This window comes from Heterocephalus glaber, unplaced genomic scaffold (assembly GCF_053883595.1).
Source record: "Heterocephalus glaber isolate CG9 unplaced genomic scaffold, H.glaber_assembly_v1.0 deba00001594, whole genome shotgun sequence".
Taxonomy (NCBI): domain Eukaryota; kingdom Metazoa; phylum Chordata; class Mammalia; order Rodentia; family Bathyergidae; genus Heterocephalus; species Heterocephalus glaber.
The window spans coordinates 8,357,080-8,371,996 of record NW_028258369.1 but is presented as its reverse complement, the minus strand read 5'-3'; the positions used below and the strand labels follow the sequence as shown (position 1 = coordinate 8,371,996).

The window sequence follows — 14,917 nt, the reverse complement described above, 5'->3', positions numbered from 1 at the left end:
TAGATGTAGCTGAACCATCCACCCTTACTCCTACAACCTGTAACCTCCAGAAAAACAGGAACAGGGAGGTAGTAATTGTGAATTAATGGTATCTATATCATTAGGTAATAAAATCTTTATCATTTCAGTAACCTTGGAGTATCAGCTGCCCTCCCCATGAGGAAAGCAGATTTTTGTAACTGAAATTGTTATGACCAAAGAAATCAAAGACTCAGTTATTAATCAGTCTTTCCTATGAAACTAAATGCCTTTGAATTCATCCTGAAGAATCTGCTGAAATAGCTACTTTCTAGAGATGCAAAAACCTACTATCCAGTGGCTGCCTCAGGGGAACGAGAGGACAAAATACACAGGTGCTGTTTCCACCAAAACACGCAGGGAAAAATCCTTCACCATATCTTTTGTGGTTGCTAATAAGCTTAATTCGTATACTTAACTGTCTCTTGTACAATTTTTAGCACCACAAAGAGGAAGTGCTTTTTCTTCTTTAAAAAAGTTCAATCCAAACCATCAGCCTCTGTAGGTTGTCTTAATTGCTACTTTGCACTGCACTGGACTGTGACTCTGAGTTTTGGCACATGCTATCATACACAAAGTTCCTAAAATAAAATGCTCTAGGATATCCTAGGAGCTGTTAGAAGGCTTTAAAAAGGGACTCACACACTGAAAAAATATCTTTGATGGAGACATTTCAGGCAAGCAACATGATTATTGCAGCAGAATTACATGATTAACTGAGATCTTGAAGTGGGTTGGGTGAGTCCTTGCCACCTAACTTATCATGGTTGGGGGGAGGTTGATGAGAATCCAGTTTTGATAAAGACAATTGTTTTCTCCTCCCCAAGTGACTATACATTTAAATAGCTAAAACATCTGTTCAGCAACATAGTAAAACATGTATACTCAGAACGCTTGAGAGAAGAGCCTGCCAAACAATCGGTTGAGAGGGACTTTGCTGAGGGAGAGCACCAAGATAAAGCAACCGCTGTTTGTTTTGTCTAGTCAGGGGAAAAGCCAAGGCAACCAATATTTTGAGTTTCTTTTATTTCATTTGTGAAGGATTATTTGAGAAAGGTGTCGAGGGGAAGTTTCCTGACAGGAATTTCTTAAGCTGTCCATTGGTAGGATAGCAAGAGAGCCTTGGATGTCAACACCTAACGAACTCTTGGGACCAGCTACCAAACCACGAAAAGTGACTTTCTTCCCAAGTGCTCTCTCCAGCCTTTCTGATGGAAGCAGAATTGGGGAGCAGCATGGAGACAGGAAAGGGGACCAACAGAGGCACTCGAATCGCCCTGGCTGTGTTCATTGGTGGCACCCTGGTGCTAGGCACGATCCTCTTTCTAGGTAAGTGGAGCATTAGAGACCAGGGGAACTGAATATGTGCTTAGATGTTTCCTTGTGCTTTATTCCAGCAAATCTTGTCATAATGCAGTTGTCCATATGGCTGTTTGCTTGTGTTTGTAGGTGGTGCATCCTCAGTTTCTGTCAAATATGCAAATGAGAAAGGCAGCTTTACTACCAAATGTATAATCCAGATGGCAAAGTAGGTATGAAGAAGTTTTGAGAGGCTCCTGGATCCAGTTGTACTGAGTAAAAAAATTTCATGTACCACATTTCACAAATTGAGTGCTTATGAATTCATAGGGAGAAACTTTCGTTTGTTTTATGAGGAAAGATTTTTACATAGCGATCAAAACCATGCCAGAATTTCCTTTCATTTGGCTTTTGTTGATGTTTGCCTGAATGAATCACAAAATTTAATTCACGAAGTACAAATCTGTCCTTTAAAATGCACTTTCAATGGTTTTCTTCAAGTCCTTTCTAATCCAGTGATTCTAATGGGATACAATGCTAATTCTGCCTTCCTAATAGATTTAAAATTAATATGGAGGAAAACAGAGGTTTTTCTCCAAAATTTGAAAGGTATTGTGATTCAGTTCTTTTAATGACTCAAGGTGAGAATGATGTCCCCAGAGAGTCTATGTGATGATAAAAGTGTATTCCTATGAAAAAAGAATCAAATATCTTGGAAGGGGGTGAATGATGCCCTTAAATTTTAGGCATTTGGAACCCTTGATTATTACCCTTTTTCTCATACAGCCCATAATATTTCATTAGTTTGAAAGTTACTTAGGAACAAGCCTTTTGCTTAGGAGATTGTAGGTGCACTTTGAAATGCAGCAGGCCTGGAAAAATTTCTTGGCATATACAGGATGCAAGAGGCCATGTTTATTTTGGCAGGGACAAACCAGTAATTAAACTTTAAAAGAGTTGGGATTGTGTGGTTGAGAACTCTGCTAAAATGAGCAAACCATCTTTCCATGTTTTCTGTGGCTGAAGATTTAGGAAATGAGATGAGTGTATTGCTTTCTCGTGAAACTAAACCTCCTACTCCTGCAACTGAATTTGGGGCTCTTGAAAACTGTTGTGAGAGTTTTTGTTCAAATTTGGGGTTTAGAGACACGTCCCCTCCTGGAATGCAAAATTGGAGGAGAAACTCCATGGGCATGCCAAGGGACTACACACTATGTGGGACGTGACTACAAGGTTAGGTCTTGCAAGCACTTCCAGACTTAAAAATTCAAACAATAATCATACATATAAAAGTATGCACTCTTTTAAATGATGTTACCTCTTCTTGAAACTTTTTCCAAATTGCATGTTAATAATCATTACATTCTGAGGTCATAGCATATTAGCTAAAAGATTCTCCATGGCAGCAAACCTTTGTTCTTTGAGAGAAAATCATTCTTTGGCAATAGTGCTAAAATCTTTTATTTGCAGGGCTGGGGATTGAACCCAGGGCTTTGCACATGCTAGGCAAATGCTCTACCACTAAGCTACATCTCATCCCTGTATTACAGCTTAACTGGGCCTTGCTTCAGGAGACCACCTCCATTTGGATGCACTGTGCATGTAGGGACCCTTAATTTTGGTCAAATTTTTCAGCACTACTTCACACTAATCCCCTTCCCTACACTCTTCATTGCCTGTCCTTTAGGCCCTGGTACCCACTTGAAGTCTGCAGCTAGCAAAATATTTGTCTGAAAATCTCCAGGGATCTGCCAGGCAATGCTTTTTTATGACAGTATTGTAGTTAGGGTCATCTCTTTAAGGTGCTTTCTGGTTGTTTTTTGTGGCATGTTTTTCACCATAAAGTTCAAGTTCAATCATACTCCTGTAATTTCTAGCATCCTTCTTTGTCTCTTCTTTGGCTCTGAAGTTCTGGGATAATTTTTCTTCTAAACCTGAGTGTTTCTATAGTAAGAATGATTGTCAGTGGTTTCAAAGAACATAGAGCACTGGAATTGAAGAGTCAGATATGACTATATACCTATAACCAGTTTATTTGCAAGTGTCTGTTCTCCTCTGTCCCTTCCCCTTCTGCCTCACAATCTGTTTCTCAGATGCAGTAGTCAGTGGACTATTTCTGTGAAGATCGTCTGATCTTAAATACTCTTGACACTGTAGTGGGCAATATTGTCTCTGCTGCAGTACTCAGCTCTGTGCTAGCACAAGAACAGCCACAGGCAATATGTACACAAATGGGCATGGTTGGGTTCCAGGAGGATTTGATTTCTGGACATTGAAATTTGAATTTCATGCGCTTTTTAGGCACTAAAAATGTCAAGGCAAGGGTGTTCACATAAATAAACAGGCAGTGGGTTGATCTGGCCTGTGACCCCTTCTGTATGGTCATTTTCATACTCTTGACCTTGGAAGACTTCACTGTATTCTGAGGGCATTTGTACTCATTACAGAGAAATAAAAAGGAGAAATAGCTGTTAAAATTTTTAAGAGCTCCTAATCAGTAAAAAGCATCATTTAAATTTTTATCTTAAAATATTTTTTATTGTCTCTGTTTTATTCATTTATACCTTCACCTCGTTGGGACTTGTTGATCCTTATTTATTTTCAAGATCTTAAAATACCTCACACCCGTGGATAAAATGTTCTTCCTTGAGGGGTTGAATTTGTCTCTGTCCCACTTAATTAAATTAACAATCATCCTTCTACTCCTTTCAGATAAAGATAACTGAGTTTTGCTTTGATTCCTTAGAGGGTTTGTGTCAAGAATTATTTTTTGTGAAAGGAGAGTTTAACTGTTTTCTTCACCTTTTTGTGTTTTTTTGTTAAAAAAATAAGACTAGTGCCAAGAAGGTAATGACCTTCTTGGTAATGTCCACAATAATAAAAATATCATCATTATGTATAAGAAAGTATGTATCTTTTTCTATTATAAAAATAGCACATGCTCACTTAAGAACATTTGACAAACATGCAAAAGTAGAGTGAAGGGGAAAACTCCCTCCATTGTTCTACCATTTAGGCATATTGGAATATTCTTAATCTTTATTCTGCTCATATATGTTTTACTTAACTTTTGAAAGAAATCAAAACACACTTATGGTAAGAAACTTCTTTGCTTAAAAATAGGCCTGAGATAGTCTGTAGGCAGTTTTCTTGAATCTATAATGCAACACAGGTAAAAAGGCTGTTTGGAGGGTGGCAGCAGAGGAAAGAACAAAGCAAAATCAGGCTACTTTTAGAATGTGGTGTGATAAATAATAAAACATGCCACACTGGCAGGTGACATGCCATCTCTAGCAGAAATAGAAATGCCGCCAAGCTTTCTGATTGTGTTTCTCTGTTGAGGGTGGCACTAAAGGCCTCCGTGCCTACTTACCCTCCATGGTTCATCTCCTCACGGCCACGGCCACATCTTGAAATGACTTCTTGTTTCTGGTCACAGAGAAGAGCAACGAGGAACTCTTCAAAACTTCCCCAGCTACCAAAGAAACTATTTCTAATAGTTTTGAAATCTTTAACATCTGTTAATGCCCAGGTGCTACCTAGAGTTCACAAATAGGGTATCCTTCTGCATTTCTGCAGAAGTCCATTTGGGTAATTTTGCTAGGCAGATGAGGAAACCAAGACATTGGTGAAAAGAAAAAGTTGTTTTGATTGTGCAGAGTTTGGTTTGTTTGTTGTTTGTTCTTTTTGGTGCTGAGGATCAAAACCAGGGCAAGACCTGGTTTTATTTGTGTGAGTGCGTGCGTGTGTGTGTGTGTGTGTGTGTGTGTGTGTGTGTAATGGGGGAGAAGTAGCTGGAATTTTGGTCCTCACGGCTACATATGTCTGGTAGCTAGGCTGGGCTTCAGGGGAGAAGGGTGTCTGGGACCCCAGGCAGGTAGACAATAACCGTTGCCAGATGATTGAGTTACACATAGTATATTTTTACCTCCTCCCTCTTTTGGTCCTATCTGTATGGAGTTTAGATAAGATCCAGAACTCTAAATACCACACACGCTAGCTTTCTCCTTCCACTTTGGATTTGCTCCAAATGACATAGTTTAAAAGCTTCGATTTTCCCATCTCTAAGAGGGTGACATAGTTATAGAGTGGAAACATGAGACTTACACCTCACATAATCAGAGATGGGAGACACTTGAGAGATCATCTAGCCCAGCATGTCAGCATCAACTGCAGGGTGATAAAACACAGATGGCCAGCTGAGGGTGTAACTCAGTGGCAGAGCCTGTTTAGCATTGGTAAAGTCCTGGGTTCAGTTTATTGCACCCCCCCCCCACGCACACCACCACACACAGACATCTACAGATGGCTGCTTCTCCTCCCAAAGTTCTGAGTCAGAAGGTATGGAGTAAGGCTGAAAATGTGCATCTCTAACAAGCTCCCAGGTGCTGACCAGACTTCCAGCAGCCCTGGTTTATCTATACCCAGTTGTCTTATGAGAGAACTGAGTTTCAGAGCAACCAAGAGTCTTACCAAGTCCACTAGCCAACTGGGTTTTGAGGACTATGTCAATACCACAAAGATGAACTGATATCAAATGTCTTGCATATTTGTTTGATGATGGTTTACCCGGTGGTGGTCTACTACAAATTGGTCATTTATTTTTATCTGTTTTTTCAGTGAGTCAAGGTTTCTTAAGTTTCCAAGCTAAACAGGAGTACTGCCTGAAGCCAGAATGCGTCGAAGCCGGTAAGTCCGTTTTCCACCCTGTGTCAAGTTATAATTATGGTACCTTGGAGAGTGGAAGAGAAAACAGGTGGTATTTTTAGTATTCTGTTTGCTTGAGGTTTACCAAGTATGAAATGCAATTTGGAAGAAGTTTTAAGTCTACTTTCAAGTTTCAGTGTGAAGTAGTGGAGCTTAGGTTTCCTGTTTTATTTTTCCTTGCAAAAAACTGTATCTCTGTGCGATATTCCAGGCCTCCTGATAAGGAACTCAGAAAGGGGCTTGAAAGGTTGTATGGCCTCTCTGAAGACCCACTGGCAGAGACCATCGGCCTCCTAGGGCTCAGCTGGCTATTTATCTTACATGGTCTTTGTGTATCTTCTGGTGAGTTGGTCTGACCTGCTTGCCTCTAAGCTGGGATCCTTTGTGAGTTCATGGTCCCACTGCCTCCTGGAATTCCTTTGGGTCCTCCTCCTCCTCCTGGTCATTTCATTTCTATTCCACTTTTTAAGTCCATCTTCTCTTGAGGTGACCAGGCCATGTAAGAGTGGGTACACCAAAGTGAAATTTCACACTTGAAGTTGCCTCAGGTTTCTTACAGCTATTAGATCCTGCCCTCCCCCATAAATCAGTGTTGGGGCCTAGATTTACAGAGCTGGATTCTATCACCCATTCTCATTCAAGTAGCCAGGAACCCCAGTGCATTTTCCAAAGGGAGGATCATAGGCCAAGTTATACACATGAATTTAAGAGACCAATGAACAAATTCACCAAATATTTATGCACGCCAGGCGCTAGTTGGGTATTGGGGATGTATTAATATATCAAAGATAGGGGAAGAAAAACAATAAAATAACACACAAGGCAATCAATGCACAAGAAGAATATTAGCTAATGGTACATGTTATGCAGAAAACTAAAATATTAAAACAGAATAATGGGATAGGAAGCGACAGGATGGCTTGATTGAAAAGTCTGAAGACATGACCCTGAAGAGGACCTGGAATGATGAGAAGCAAGCTGCTGCGTGAAGACTGAAGCAAAGGCTTTCCAGGTGGGGTAGAAGTCCCATAATGGAACCAGCTTGAGGGATGGGTGGAACTTGCTGGGTAAAGGACACAGTGAACATGATGGAGGACAGTGGGTCACACATGTGCTGAAAATTTGGGTTTTTATTGAGTGTGATCAAGAGCCCCTGAAGGATTTTTTAAAAAAGTACATCTTATGAGTACTTAAAAGATCTTCCAGTGGAGAACTAGATTGTGGGAATCTTTCTGTGTGGAGAAGTAGTGGAGGGAGCAAGAGTGGAAGAAGGGTGCTGAGAGAGGCGGTTATTGCAGTAGACTGGATGAGAGAGAGCAGATGCTGCCTTGAATTCAAAAGATGGAGGATGCAGAAGGTTGAGGAGCTAGAGCCTTGCTGAAGTTCCTGAAGGATTTAATATGGGCTGTGAGAAAAAGCAGAGGCTCAAAGGTGACACTTCTATGTTGGGTGGTGGCATTATTGAGACGGAGAGACTTAGGTGAAAGAGCTTGTAAATTCTGAGGGCTTATTCAGTGGTAATGGATTAGGTTCTTATGTCATGAAAGTTTTTTTCCCATTCACAAGTGATCAATATATTTTTTAATCAAGCAATGTGTGGAGTGACTATCTCATAAAACCTCCATAAGTCTCTGTTCTCACCAGCCCTACAGATGAGGGAATTAGGCTACTAGAGGCTGAATAACTTGCCCATGGTCACATTCTGAGTCAGGGGCAGAGCTGGGATTCAAGTCCATGATTGGCTCCCTACCATGTTTGTCTTGGTACCACGGTACCATGCTAAGTCCTTTGTTCTTTTTCCATAACACCACACTAACTAGAATCTAGTGACTGAACCATTTCAACTAAGTGATATCTGCAATGATGATTCTTTTTCTTCTGGAGTGATGTGAAAATTTGGAGGCCCTTCCCTTTTCCTTGATTTGGGGTGTTGACCTGGAGCCTTTTCCAGTGAGGAGAGGATGTGAGTGACCAGGTGGCACAATCAGAGACCAAGTTTTAAATTTCATGTCACCTAGTACCTTTGCTATGGTAGGATTCTTTTTTTTTGATGCCGGGGATTGAACTCGGGTCCTTGTGCTTGCAAGGCAGGTGGTAGAACCACTGAGCTAAATCCCCAGCCCTATGGTAGGATTCTTGTAGATAAAAGAAACTGAAATTTTTGAACTCATAAATCTTCAATTGTGTTTAGACAACTTTTTGTAAGGAAGGTTACTTATTTCATAAATTTTGTTTGTTAGAAGTCATAACAATGCCACAGTCAAACTTGTAAGTCTGTGGACTGATGTTTGATGATGTCACCTTCTGCCAGCCGGCATGTTTTGCCTTGATGTTTTCTTTTTAATCTTCACATTGATGAATGGCTTTCTAATGTTAAAATATACTGATTCTGCTGTTTCCATAGTGGAAGGCTTGCCAAGGACATAGTCCTCTTTAATGCAACATAAGCCTCAGTATGCCCAGGGGTCTGTGGAACAGCTGTTGAATACACATGGCAGGAGAATTCTGGCCAAACCAGGGCTTTACACAAGAGTGTCGGTGCAGCGGGGTGGGGTGGGGTGGGGTGCATAGGAACAGGTGTACTTGTGGGAATCTCAGGAGCTGGAAGTGTTTGATCACCTTCTATCCCATTTCTCCTCTTCATTATCCTTTCCTCCTCAGCTCCCTGTCCTTTTATGCTAATCTTGCTCTTGAAATGCAAGCTGCAGAAAGAATACAAGGAAAACAGAAAGTGACATGCTGATGATAGTGGATAAGGGTAGATGGGCTAACTTGGGTTTGAAGCAACATCTGGTTACTTATAAGCCACAGGACCCTGCACTAAATACATAACCATCCTAAGTTGCAGATTCACCATCTGTAAAATGGGAATAACAAGTTTTTAACTTATTAGTTGTAAGAATCAAAAAAATGATAATAATAATCCAAGTCCACAATGCCCAATACCAGAAAATATGGGAACTCTCAGTTGGCAGGCCAAATCTGATCTCAATTCCTTTGATGGCAAAACCAGATCTTGAGTGAGAGACTGTTAAACTTTATTGACCTCGCTTAGGATTATATGCATTTTTCTCCCCATAAAAATATGAATATTCTTGCTTCAGGGGTCCATTCCAGATATTGTTGAGGTAGTATATCATCTGTGCTTATATGTTGCTTCTTTTCTAAAATTGGAAAATCTATAAGCTCTGAAAATCTAGCCTCAGGGTTTCAGGTGTTTATGGAATTATAGTAGTAAATAGCATATAACAAATTTTTATATTCCCTGATTTAGCTAAATGCATACATATAGAACATTCAATTAAGTTTAAATTACAGATATACAGTGATAACAACCTCTTTTTGGTATAAATATATCTCGTGCAATATTTCATACATACTTTTATTCTACAAAGTAGTTTATCTTAAATTCTAATTTCACTGCACATCCTATATCTTATCTGTATTTATATAGCAACATGCTTTAGACTCTTGTAAGCACTTCACATATATTTACTCATTTAATTTTCATGGTGATCCTAATATGGTGTTATTATTATTGTTATCCCCATTGTATAGATGAAGAAACTAAGACACATAGAGGTTAAGCAAGCTGCCTAAGGTTATTTAGCTAAGTGGATGTTGTTGCTATCATTTCAAATCAAGTGGTCTGACTCTAAAGTTTGTGATCATGCTATATTGCATGAAGGGGCCTTTGCATAAAGTTCCTGGCACAGAGGAGATGCTTAATGTTCGTGATTCTATTTCTTATATAAATAATAAGGCTTAAGCCCTAATACGGTTTTCCCTTGAGCTCCGATTAAACCTAAAAACTCAGATTGGTATATGGAGGACGCTTCCAGCTGCTCCACATACACTAGCTGAAGACTGGCTAGCAGTTGACCTCATGTGCAATGACTGGAGAGAGCCCACAGCCTGAGCTTTCACAGGTCTCCCTCATCATCATATTTCTTTTATTAATACAAGACTTGCTTGGTTTTCTCCATGGAGCTGAGTAGGTGGAAAGGAGTTTTCATATCTTGACAGCCACGGTCCCCTTGCAATTTGAAGTCACAGTTCCCCTGCAGAAAGTGCAGCCCTGTGCCCAGCTGTGAATCGTGAATGATGAATTGTGAGGCAGAGGGAAGAGTTTTCTCACTCAGCAGGCTCCTTTCCAAATTCAGCATGAGTGACTTTGCAGCCCCTACTTTTGTATTAGGCCTGGGGTCAGAGCTGACCTTGCAGTTTTCCTAGGTACCTGCAAGAAAACTGAGGAGATGGAGAAGTTGGGAGCAGGGGAAGTTTGGGAAGGAAGCCAGAAAGCAGTGAGTTTATGTGAGTAACAATGTGCATAAGGGCTCCCTTGTGTGACTGTAAATACTGTGTGGGACTGAGATTTGTGTGATCCATGTCCCAGAGGTATCACATAGCAGATTTGTTCTGTGGCTGCACAGACTAACTATAAGTACAAACTGCAAGGAGGATTTTGTATGTCTTGGCAGGTTTGCGTATTAAATAGTAAGGAAAAAATGATAGCAATGAGCAAAAATGTAGAGACAACTGAATTAGTTCTAAAAAACCAAAACATTAAGTCAATTTGAAATTTATTAAACTTGTAAACCAAGTTTTTTGATAGTTGTTTATTTTAGGGAAAGGAGGTTGCAAAAAGTAGGGATTCTGAAGTCCTATAGAAATTCGGATGTTTGTATATTCACTTCAGTCAGGATAAAAAGCTCTTGGAAATTTTCACAAAAAGTCTAGGCTAGTGAAATAGCTAGCCTTCTTTTCAACCCTGGAAGAGCCACTCATGTAACCAAACTATAAGATGTATATCTAAATTTATGCAGATTTTACTTTTGGGGGGCCATTTATTCTTGTTTAGCTGAAAACTCATTGAGCTTTCATTACTTCAAACAGCAATATATTCTGGCATTAATTAAAGTATGAAAATTGCCCAGAAAATTGCCATGTCACCCTTCCAATGTCATTAAAATACTGGCTGTTTTTTTGTCATCAGTTGGTGTAGATCTTTTTGTTTTCTTTTTTTTTTCAGTTGGCATAGATCTTTGTGCCATAGTGGTAGACAGCAATTGTATGGCGATTGGGAGTTCAATATTAGGAATTTTGGAACATTCTCATTTTGTAATGAAATATTTTCTTTTAAAGCTCATGGATATATATTCATGTACAAATTTCCTACCCATGGTCTATCTTCCTTATATATTTGTGTATAGACTTATGAAAGAAGGAAAATGGTAGATCAGTGTGTTGTATCTTTCTGTGAATTCATATGAATACTCAATTCTGCCCCTACACCTGGAACCCTCATTTACAACACCACACTTTAGCCCTCCTCTGGCTATGCCTCTCCCACAGTCAAGGAATCTGTGGGGTGGAGTCTACAGCCCTATCCTGTAGCCCAGAATTCCCTGCCAAAGTTTCCAATCATGTCTCCTGTGAATGTCTTTTAAGGCTTCAGTCCTCTGAGAGCTGTACTAGATTTCAAAGGGCTCAAGAATCCATAACTGGCCTTCCAAGTTGTTATGAAGTCACACTGTAAATAGATCTTTAAAATATGTATGTAGATGACATGTGGGCCTCTTCTTCAGTTACTCTTTGCTGTGAAACAAACTACCCTACACCTTGAAGGTGAAACAAGAATGATGTAATATTTCCCCTGGTTCCATGGGTTTTACCAGATGGGTCTCTAGGCTTCTTTGTGCAGCTGCCTTCCTGTGGACAGTTGCTTGGGCTGGAAGGTCACAGTCTGGCAGTTAGTGTTGGCTTTGTTCTTTTCCATGTGGCCTCTTGTTCTCCAGGAGACTTCTTCAAAGGTTGGTCTTGCAGGGTCCATCTGAAGCGAGTTAACTTGGAAGGTGCAAGGCCTCTTAGGCCTAGCTTTGAAACTCACAAATAATCATTTCTGCTAATTTTGTTGGCCAAAGCAAGTGACAAAGTCAGCCCATATTCAAGGTAGAGGAAATGGACCCTAGTAGCAAAGTCACTTTGCAGAAAGATGTGGGATAAAAGAGTCACACTTATCTTTGCAAATATCTACCTCAATACTTCATTTGTATTCTTATCCCATAACTCACAGTTGTTAGGAGCGATCCTGAAAAATAATAACAATAACACCATCAAACTTTTACCCACTCATGCTGAACACACTCATTTCATATAGCATAGTTGATTCAGAGAGTCTTTTGAGAGGAAATGTAGAAGCGAAGGCTTGGGAACTGGTTGATATGAAATTGTTGTTAATTTGGAAAAGAATACCACACAGTGTTTAATGATTGTCATTAATCCTATGATTTTCTTTTTAAATAGCTGCTGCCATATTGAGTAAAGTGAATCTGTCTGTGGATCCTTGTGATAATTTCTTCCAGTTCGCTTGTGATGGATGGATAAACAGTAATCCAATTCCGGAAGATATGCCAAGCTATGGGGTTTACCCTTGGCTGAGACACAATGTTGACCTCAAGTTGAAGGGTGAGTGTCTATGGGAGTTTGGTGATGCACTTTACAGACACCAGTATTTGACAAGAAAAATATAGTTTGGAATTTAAAGTGTGACTACTCACTGTTTCACTGTACTAGATCCATTTCTAAGAATTTTTTTTTTGAATGGAAGATTGAAAGTGCAGAATTCCATTCTCCCAGATCTCAACCAAAGTAGGTTATGTTCATGTTTGATTTTGCAGTAGTTAAGTTCTACTGCCAAAGGTTAAATAGCATTTGATTAAGATTGGGAGCAAAGGAATAGTCAATGAAAATTATGTTGTATCAATAGACTTGTCTGTTGTTTTCAGGGTCAACTTCATTTCTTGCTTATTGTGTCCTGGATTTTCATGGCTTACAAAAATGTACTTAACACCTCATGGTCTTTTGACATCATTTTAGAGAACTCTGGATGACCTGTGGTTGTTGTATTGTTCCTGTTAGCATCTAAGCTGGCTCTAGGGAGACTCACTTTTCTCCCACGGCCTCCTGTAGCAGTGACAAGCTCACACTCACATACTCACATGTGTGTGTATACACACACACACACACACTCACATGTGCTCATGTTCTTGCCCGAAGAAGTTGGAAATCTCTGTTACTGGAACATATTATATTTGAATTGGATTTCATTTTTATGCTAAGTTTTGGAGAAAGCCACCTGAGGAGGGAAGTAGAAAGATTTCAAAGCCAGATAGGGTAATTGTTTTGAGAGAGTAAAAATAGTATGGCTTTTTCCCCCTCTTTTTGACAACTGTGAGTTATGCCATGTAACTTGCATTCAGTAACACCTACAAAGAATTTCTGAGAAGTGCTAAGAATTGTAAAATTTCCTTCTTTCGTCTCTCCATTTTTCAAAGATTGCAAGTATGTGAAAATGAAATGTATATCCATTTATATGTACAGTACTTAATAACACATGAAGCTATTTGCAAAATAATTAGTTGCCCATTGTCACTTGTAAGGAAAAATATAATTAAATTTCACAGCTGGGAATAAATTGCATGGACTTCTTATATTTTCTATTAGAAGGCTCAAAGTTAGTCTTGATAGCTTATAAATTAGAATCTGTGAGAATTTCAAGATATTCCTCTAACTTAACAGATGAGATTCTTGTCCTGCAGAATCATAAATAAGACCTTGAACAGTGAATTTTTAGACTAATATTTATTTTCCTCTAGGACACTGATTCATGTTGGTTCTTCATTTACCATTCTTGTCCATCTTCTGTTTTTCTTCTCTGGCTCTTCTTCCTTGATAGACAAATGTTCACACATAATCAGGCAAACAGGAATATCACATCACTGAAGGACAAGAAAAATACAAGATTTCCAGATAAATGCTCCCTTTTACATTAGTTATAACCAAAGGATTTATAACCTCGGACATGAAGTGATTACAATAATTTAAAAAACTTTCTGGGGATAGCTTAATTTTAAATTAAAATAAGTGTCGATGTGCTTTGTTTGAGGAAGATGCTGTATATGGGCTCTTTCACAATTCATAGAAATGAGAATAAATTGTTCAGAGTAGCACAGGGTTTTTTTGGGTTGTTTTCTGGTTTTATTTTAAAAATGAAAAAATTTATTTTCAAGCTCAGTTGGGAAAATAAAAGAGGAAAATGTGGAAGGAAAATTCCCCTATAAATCCACATTAAAAGAAAAAAAGAAAAAAAAATCCACATTTGGCTCAACGTGTGGCACATACCTGTTATCTCAACTCTCAGGGAGGCTGAGACAAGAAGATTGCCATGAGTTCGAGGCCGGCCTGGGCTACATAGTGAGTTCAAGGCCAACCTGCACTACATAGTGAGACCCTGTCTCAAAAAACAAAAACAAAACAAAACAAAACAAAAATCCACATTTGGAAATAATTTCTAATAAAGAAATTGGGTGTATATCTTTCCAGGTTTATTCCATGTATGGGGTTATATGCATAACCTCATATGCACACCCATATACAAGCCTGATCAAAAACTATACTGAATATTTAAATTTTAAAAAATTAGGGCTGAGGATTTAGCTCAGAAGCACAGTGCCTGCCTGGCAAGCGTGAGGTCCTGACTTCGATCCCTGGTATAAAAAAAAAAATATTACAGAGCTGAGCGTAGTGGCACATGCCTGTAATCTCAACACTGGGGAAACTGAAGCAGAAAAATGGCTGCGAGTTTGAGGCCAGCCCTGGCTACATAGTGAATTCAAGGCCAGCCTGAACTGCAGAGAGAAATCCTGTCTCAGAAAACAAACACAAAAACCACCAAACAAAATTATTCCAGTGAAAGACACATTGCCTGTTATGGTTTATATTGAGATGTGCTTCCGAAACCTTGTGAGATCTTGGATGGGGTATGGGGAGGTGATTGGATTATGGGGCCTTATAGCTGACTTGCTCTTAGGAGGAAGGGTCTGGCCTAGAG

At 39.4% G+C, this 14,917-nt stretch overlaps 1 protein-coding gene across 1 annotated transcript in view; it reads left to right on the top strand.

Moving 5' to 3' along the window:
• Window positions 1-673: 673 nt before the first annotated feature.
• Window positions 674-14,917, top strand: part of Phex (phosphate regulating endopeptidase X-linked) — a 194,893-nt gene continuing 180,649 nt past the window's right edge. Inside the window, exons 1-3 of the mRNA XM_004866190.3 lie at window positions 674-1,347; window positions 5,938-6,006; window positions 12,331-12,492. Of these exons, the coding sequence (XP_004866247.2) occupies window positions 1,230-1,347; window positions 5,938-6,006; window positions 12,331-12,492 (349 nt within the window). The 5' untranslated portion in view covers window positions 674-1,229. The remainder of the gene's footprint in view (window positions 1,348-5,937; window positions 6,007-12,330; window positions 12,493-14,917) is intronic.